At 31.5% G+C, this 8,948-nt stretch overlaps 1 protein-coding gene across 1 annotated transcript in view; it reads right to left on the minus strand.

Moving 5' to 3' along the window:
• Nucleotides 1-8,948, minus strand: part of LOC107452319 (potassium voltage-gated channel subfamily KQT member 1-like) — a 364,114-nt gene that overhangs the window by 30,556 nt on the left and 324,610 nt on the right. The window contains exons 5-6 of the mRNA XM_071185389.1: nt 6,889-7,017; nt 1,112-1,228 (exon numbers count right to left, since the gene is read on the minus strand). Of these exons, the coding sequence (XP_071041490.1) occupies nt 1,112-1,228; nt 6,889-7,017 (246 nt within the window). The remainder of the gene's footprint in view (nt 1-1,111; nt 1,229-6,888; nt 7,018-8,948) is intronic.

Below are 8,948 nucleotides of genomic sequence, written 5' to 3' on the forward strand. Positions count from 1 at the left end.
TATATATAATCTTTTCCTCACATTTTATAACAATATTTCCTCAGAATTCATAAATCAGTTATTTTATTCAATTTGATGTATGCATGCTCACAACATTAATAGATTAAAAGTTTTACAGATTTGCGAATTCAACTGCCTAACATAAAACTAATATTTATAACTGTTATTTATGGAACTATGAGAAATTTCATTCTTCGCATTAAAAGTTCCTGAATTAATTGTTTCCTAAATTAAAGCATTTTTTTTAGCATATTCACACCTGTTAATTTAATTGTCAACAGTCAGAGCTCTACCAAAAGGAGCTCTATGGTTTAGGGTTCCGTAACTGAAAAAAATTTAAAATCGTTGATATAGAGCATTCAGCTTATATATAAAGCATACAATTTCCTATGAAAGGGATTCTATTGATCCTATGAAAGGACTACTCGAAAACAGCCGCTTAGATGAGCACAATAGAAAAAAATGTATATTGAGCTTTCTAGCCTTAGCATTCAATAGACATTCAGTTGATATAGCATTCAGCTGATACAGATAGAACATTCAGCTGGTATATGATATAGAGCATTCAGCTTAGATATAAGGCATTCAGTATCCTATGAAAGGGATCCTAATGATCCTATGAAAGGACTATTCGAAAATAGCCGCTTAGATGAGCACAATGAAGAAAAAAAATGTATCAAGCTTTCTAGCCTTAGCATTCAATAGACATTCAGCTGATATAGCATTCAATAGGCATTCAACTGATATAGTATTCAGCTGATACAGATAGAGCATTCAGCTGATATATAATATAGAGCATTCAACTTAGATATAAGGCATTCAATTTCCTATGAAAGGGATCCCATTGGATAAAGTTGGAGTACGTGACACTAATCTATTACCAACGAAAATATTACATACTAGTGGGCTGTGCCCCCTGCTCGCTAACGCGCGCCAACCCCCAAAAATTGCTACGCAATCTTACATGGTTTGCTTCGCAAACAAAGCTCGCTTCGCTCGCTGCTATCTTAGATACATTGCAAATGCACAAAATTCTAAGAATTCAAAACAATCATTCAAATCCATATAACAACTTTTTTTTAAAAAATAATTACATCTTTTTAGTAAATACTATGTCATTAAAATNTTTCCTAAAATAAATACCAAGAAGGGCGCAAAAGGCCGCAATCAGTTTCCCAGGCCACGTGATCGGGACAGTGTCTCCATAGCCAACAGTGCATAAAGTGATCTGAAAAAGCAAATATAAACATTCAGCTACTTTAACAAGAATATCCATAATTACTACCATAATTACGTTCCTCCTGGTTTTCCTTTGGGTCCTGCACTGCAGCCTGAAAAACAGGCTGGATGCTCACCATGACAATATCTGCATTTCGCCGGCTCGAATATTATTAATGAGGCAAAAGCTTATATGAAAAGCCACTTGATGTCAACCCACTACAAGCTATCCAACGGAAGAAGTAAAAAAGCACGCGTTTTGGACTAAGAACAGGTGTAAATATGAAAATATACATTCTTTTCAGCAGCAATACGAACACAACTTCATAATTCAACTTGAAGGTAATCTTCGTTAACACGTTCACGCCGGGAAAAGTGAAAATACTGGTACGGAAAAAGAGAAGATACTGGTACAAGAACTATTTCAATATTAGATAATATTCGGGAGGAGTTAATCTATTCTCAACAATAACAATTCACTGTAAGGAAATTTATCACGGCGAAGAAGCAATTCAATATAAAAATTGCATCAAAAATTCAATAAAAAATTGGTAATTATGGATTTCTATTATTCACGGAAAAAAACTAAAAAATGAAATTTATTATTACCAGCTTTTATTCCGGTGCGCTGCCAAGATGAGAGAATCTAGAGTGACCCACCGGTGGGTCACCACGGCGTGAGTCACGAGGGGTTGAGAATCTACCCCTCCTATCCGAAAAAAGTTTTCAAAAGCTACTGGAGAATTATGCTTATTTAAAAAATTTTTTTTGCAGATTATACATTTGCTTGGAAATGCATTAATAAAAAATACTTCATGAAATATTGAAAAAGATACTTAAATCGAAGCACACGATTTAATATTATCTGTTTTTAAATTACTGTGGCCTTGGCGAACAAAGAAGACTGTGGCAAACTACCTTAAAATTGTTTGCTTCAAAATGCAATATTTTTCCTATATAGCATGTTAAATTACATTATATTAATCATATTGCGTTGTGTTAATATGTTAAGAATATCATAAACGTGTAGCTGTTAGAATGATTAGATTTTCATTTTGAACAAAATTTCGCAAATAAGATTTCAATGAAATTTTAGTTCGGAAAGTAAATAATATTAATCTGAATACAGAAAGATTTGAATCTAATGAAATTTAAATTTATTTACTGAGTACATACGTTGAAAATAATAGCAACTTTCTCCTTTTTTCTTTTTAAAAAGTTATAGGTCAAAGAAAAATTAATATCAATAAAACTAATTTGTATTAAAAGTAATTTTATTTGCAAATAGGATGAGCAAGCAGCTTATTTTCGAAAATGGAACAAGAAAATTATTCTAAAAATCCAATTTAAATATTTTTGTAAGAAACGCTGGAATGTAATTTCATTTTTATATATTTATATTTTCTTTGGCTGGATGATTTCTTACAAAATACAAAAAATAGCTGCAGTTTGGTCTTTTTTTATATCAAAACCTTATTTTTAAAAGCAATCGCTGAATAATTTATTTTCTAAAACTTACTTTAAAAAGTTTATAACTATTTTGTCGACGAATATTTTATTCAAATATAACAGGAGGGAACTAGTTAGCATTACAGGTAATTTTTGAAATTCAATTTACCTGCGACAGCAGTCAAAACATCCTCCAGGGTCGACGGCTACAATTATCTTTAGGGAAGTCAACATCGAATATTTTCTACACTAATTTTTTTAAGGTAAATGGTCATTGCCCAGTAATCCCTACTCTAATTTTTAAAGGCTAACAAAAAGACTGCACAGTTATCTAAATTTACTTTGGGATGAAACATATCATTTTATAATGTAAAGATAACAATTTTTATATTGGGATGCTTTTTTATTTATAGTGGTACTGAAAACGAAAAAAAAACTTTTAACCCTTTGACTACGAATTTTAAAAAATGATTTTTTTGTCCCGTTTATTATTCTAAAGGACAAAATAGGTCACAAATAAGGCAAATTTAGTATTTAGGATTTCTCTGACAAGCGGTTATCAATTTAGAGGCTGGGACATATATGTCCCGGCCGTACTTAATGGTGGGATACATTAAGTACTCCTCTAGTGATCGACTTACTACAAGCACATCTATCATTCCCAAAAAATTTATTATATGGACTTTTTTTTACATGGTATGATAGAAGCAATCTTTGCATAACCCGACGTTACACGCTGGACAACTCATATGTGTTCTTTTTTCTATGTTCATTTTAGAAAATATGAATAAAATATGAACGGACATAACAATCCCAATGAAGGATACGAGTGGGATATATCTGTCCCAGTGCAAAATCACAATGCTATTTCATGCAAGAAACTTTTTAGCTCCATCTAGGGGATATTTGACACATGAAACATGTATACTTGGTTCGACTCGACGACTGGGACATATTACAATGAGTTTCTAAATGCTTTTCACGTCATTAGTAATTTTTAAACATTTGTTGGGACAAATGAGTCCCGTTAGTAGCCAAAGGGTTAAAGCTCCGAGCATTATCCTTCACATTGTGCTAAAGTTTGGATGGTAATTTCTACACCAAGGAGAGCTACAGGCTCGTTACCGCCTATATTTCCGAGTTACGTATCCGGTGCATTTTGAGGCCATTCAAATCAGCGTTAACAGTGTACAAAGTAAATAATGAAGTGACAGTAAATCGTGGAGACAATAAAGTTACATAAAAATAACCATAAATGGTGAAAAGATAGTAAAGATGTGGTTTGAGAGATAATAAAAATGTAAAATTATTACTAGAATAAAAATCTTTGCAAAACTCTTATTACCTTGTCAACACTATAATAACTTTGAAATTTAAATCTAAATGGTAATCACATAATAAATCTATCGTGCTACTCTAAGTACTAACACTAACGTATGTGCACAGTACACTGATTGCAACAAGAACAAATGGCCATCTTAAAAGATTCTTAGTTCTTTTTAAGCACATCAATCGTGTCGCCTTTTTCAAACACACCAGAATTGCTTACTATTATTAATATCTTATGAAATGAAGCAGATTTGAGCTTAGACATTACACAATTTCTTTTATTGAAAACAAAATTATGTGTTTGAAAATATCGCCTTGTACAATAAGTTGTTTTATGCAGCCGTACACTTTCGAACCGAAAAATGTGAAGGTAAGGAGATTGAGACTTATTTGTTTAAATTGGTATTGCAGAAATACCATCGATAGAAGTAACTTAACTCTTTCGCGCCGACTGTCACAAATACTTGCCAGCATAAAACCGTATCAACCAGGGTAAAAAGATAAAACTGGTAATCAAAGTATTTCTTTAGCAGTTTATTTGTGGGTGGAGTTATAATTGTTTGATTTATTTAGTTCACCATTACTTTGCTCAAAATAAAATTATTTAGTTATACTTTAACTAACATTGATTATATATATGATTAAACTAACAATAATTAAAGTAAAAGCACAGTAAGTCTGTCAAATTAGAACCGACTACATTTAAGTTACCGTTTTTTATTTAATTACGTCCTGATCCTGATTTTGTACGAATGCGTTTTCTGAATCACCCGTCCCCAAGGGGTTATTATTAAGTCGACCGGAAAGTTCTGTCTATGAGAGTACACGCCTCTTTTTTACAGTAATGCTAAAGGCTCTTTAAAAAGAAAGTGGTAGGGTATCTTCTCTTTTACTCAATGGTAATGATTTAGCGAAAAGAGCAAAAGCATACAAGAGGCAAAAAAGACCACTTGCATATATATTCAAACTTGTACAAAAGTTTTCGAGAAAATTAAGTGGTTCATCTGATTTATAAATTTAAGGATAAATACTGTACCACTTTTTTTTATAAAGGTACGTTTTGCATCCTTGCATAATGGGGCGTGTTCTTCAGGTGGACCTATTACTCCAACATTTCGTGAGTTGCTGCGGTGTCAGAAAAAAAGCAGGCTTACAAGATCGTTTACAGTGGAGAAATCCAGATGTATTTTTCGGTCTAATTTCATGTTTAAACAGAGACAAAAAGACTCAATATTAACTCTTAATTATCATTTTATTTGTGCTGTTCAAAGAATGACGTTTTCCTTCGTAGTGTGGAAGTCTGTGAGAGATGACTTTCGGTATTCCTTCGTTCGGGATCTTTTTTTAAGCCTAATTCATTTTCAATCTCGTCCGCGTGCTTTACATGTTAAATATATTTAATAGACGATGAAAATATAAATCTAAAGAAACACCACGTAAGTGCGGAAGGCCCTAGAGGGTTGCAATTAGTCGAAGTGGCAGTTATTTTCACCAAAAAAAAATATTCAGAGCCTGTGGAGAAATCATGAAGACACCAAGTAGAGAAAGATTATGGCTTCTATCCCTGGGATCACAGTTACAATCTAAGAGTTAGGCAAAAAAGGAATTTCAATAAAATTAAGAAGGTAGCCGAAAGGTTGTCGATGGAATAAATGTTATAAGAGAGCCGTAATGGCTCCGGGGATACAGCGTTCGCCTTTCAATTACGTGCAGCGGGTTCAAACAACGCCTCCTTTAACTGAAAGCCTCCACACGGTTTTTTATAGGTAGTCCAATCAGACCACTGTGAAGGATATCCACATTCCAAACGAGTCACTTAAAACAAAATCTAGTTAAAATAAGAAAGTGGTAGCAAATATATAACTAAAAATTTGTTTTATTTATGAATATTATTGGTTTGCCTTATTCACTTGTCAACCACTACAGATTCAATTCTCAAATATATATGATGAATTTCTCTCAATTACTTTTATAAAAGGATTTGGGTTCATGCGCACAACTGGTTCACTTTTTAAATAGTCTGCGCGGACTACTTATAAAAGACCGCGTGGAGGCTTTTTGATGTAGGAGGTGAGGGTTTAATCCCATCGATAGCTGATCGAAACGAATTCTGCATTCGGCTTGCACCGACAACAGTGTTGACGTGTAGATGGATCATGGGTTACAGTACCCTTGCCGTGAGGCTTACCGGGGGAGGTTCTAGTGCTCTTCCTTTCCATGTAACGCAAATGCGGGTTATTTCAACGCCTCTTGTAACTGAAAGCCTCCACACGGTTTTTTGTAGGTAGTCCGATCAGACCACTATGAAGGATATCCTCTTTCCGAACGAGCAACTTAATACAAAATCTGGTTAAAATAAGAAAGTGGTAGCAAATACTAAAAATTTGTTTTATTTATGAATATTATTAGTTTGCCTTATTCACTTGACAACCACTACAGATTCAATTCTCAAATTTGTGCAATGAATTTCTCTCAATTACTTTTACAAAAGGGTATGGGTTCATGCGCACAACTGGTTCACATTTTAAATTGTCTGCGGGGACTACTCATAAAAGACCGTGTGGAGGCTTTTTGATGTAGGAGGTGATGGTTATTTTCATCAAAAAGACCTCCACGAAAGCAAATTTATCCCAATAGCTTGATTCAGGAGTTCCCTTGTCTTCTGGATTGGATTCAAATTACACGGCTACGTAGTTGAACATTAGTCGTAAACCCGAGATTCGGGTCGGCTGTTCAACAACGGTTATAAAAAATAATATAAAATAAAATGTTATGAGAGATACCATAATATTTTCTCAATTTCATTACCTTTTTAAACTTTTTAAAGGTTGTCGCAGCCCTGATATACAGTGATGAACAAATTTAAATGAAATAGTGAAGTAGTTAACTTACCACACCCCACCAGAGGGCGTCTGCGAAATTGCTGAAATTCTCGGGATTGGCTTCTTTCTCGGCCAGGAATACTAGGAATGACGAGAAAATGAGGCCCAGAAAACCGATGTAAAGAGTTGTAAACAGCTCCTGGAAAACAGAACCCAGCATTAAATTTCAGTTGCTTAATAATATTGTAATTTATTACAAGCTTTGTTGCCCGGCCTTTGATTGAAATGGGACATAAAATCCTTTTAGAGCAATTTTCATTTTCGAAAAGGATGGCTTCAGAAATTATTCAAATTTTGTAATTCGGGTTTATTCGCTCCAACTATTCGGAATGCTTACGATTGAATTTTATCAAAAGGAATGTTTAATTTATAATTAATTTAAATGTGATGGACATATTTTATTGTCTTTAATTATTTCGTAATTTTTAACAGAGGTTGTTCTTTCAGTCATAAAATACATCCCTCTATCTTTTATTTACGCTTTTATTTTAATCTTCTGTAATTAAAAATATTTTAAATCATTTTTGCAAGATGTCAGTAAGTGGAAAGATATTTGAATGAGCTATTTGTTTTATATGTTACATTTTGAATTTTCTCCTTGTATTTTTCTTGAATTTTAATTTTCTCTTTTTTGCTTGATATGTTTTATTTTGTATTTTTTGCTTAAGTTGTTTTATTTTCGTTTCAATTTCTTTGACACTTTTCACATGATTGTAGTGATAGATTTTGCTTCAGTATTAGTATTAACATTATTATTAATACCATATTAGAAAGCAGTCTTTTTCTGAAAATAACCGTGTGAGCTGACGACGAAGATATATCTCTTCATTATTTTGTTTTCTTGTTTTTTAATTTTTTTAAGACATTTTAAATAAATATTTTAAAAAACATTACAATTTTTAATAATTTTTCTTCTCTCTTTCTCTTTAAAAATGTTTCTTTGTATTTTTTAACTTATTTTATGAGTACTTGCAGCTTATGCACAGTAAATAAAACTTACTATTTTTTTTTCTTTATTTTATTCCTTAATCTTTCTTTTCTTTTGTATAATGTATAATATATTAAAGAAAGGAATTTATTAAATTAAGAAATTAGTTAAAGAAAGGAATTTATTAAATTAAGGAATTAGTTAAAGAAAGGAATTAATTAGAAATTTATAAAAACAATGAGCATTCATAAGTTTTATTAACTGCTCATAAGCCGCAAGGATATAGGCGATATAATAAGATAAAAATAAAAGAGAATAAGGATAGAAATAAAAAAGAAATTAAAATATAAAAGAAAAGTTATTAAAAAAGTTTAAAAAAATATTAAAAAATCTATCAAAAATTGAAAAAAAAAATAAAAGGCTAGGAAGCAAATAAACAAAAAGATATAACCTCGTCGTCAATTCATATAATTGTCTCCGCAAATTATAGTGCATTCTAGTATTAAATTTATATAAACAAAGCAAATTCTATCAATACAATAGCGTGAGGAACACTGAAAAAGGAAAAGAAGAGAAATCGTGACGAAAATTAAACATATCAAACAAAAAACACAAAAATACAGAAAAATATAAAAAAAAACAAAAATGTCAGAAAAATATAAAATTAAACACAAAAAGTAACATTTAATAGAGGAACAAGCGAAATCAGACGTCCAAGAGTTTGAACAAACCGTTGAAAAAATTTTATTAAAAACAATGGATATTCAACTAATGTACTAATGTAATTTAATTCCATATAAAATAATTGAGTTAATTGTTTTTTAAAATTATGAATAAATTTCATCATGCAAAAAAATTTTTTGTCATTAAAATTGATATTTTTACCTTGTGCAAATCCAATTTCGTGAAATCTGCGGCTAAAAATCTAATATTTACTGAAAGAGTTTTTCAATAATTGTTGATAATTTCTCTAAAAATCATAAAAATTAAATTGTTATGACTAAAATTCAACCCATTTAATATAGGTTGAATTTTAGTTATAACGATTTGTTATAAATTCTGAATTATAATGCGCAATTCCAACTTCGGGGCCAATCATCTAAGATATCAGAAAAATCAAATGCGGCTTGCAAATATATATA

This window comes from Parasteatoda tepidariorum, chromosome 9, assembly GCF_043381705.1.
Source record: "Parasteatoda tepidariorum isolate YZ-2023 chromosome 9, CAS_Ptep_4.0, whole genome shotgun sequence".
In the NCBI taxonomy this organism is placed as follows: Eukaryota; Metazoa; Arthropoda; class Arachnida; order Araneae; family Theridiidae; genus Parasteatoda; species Parasteatoda tepidariorum.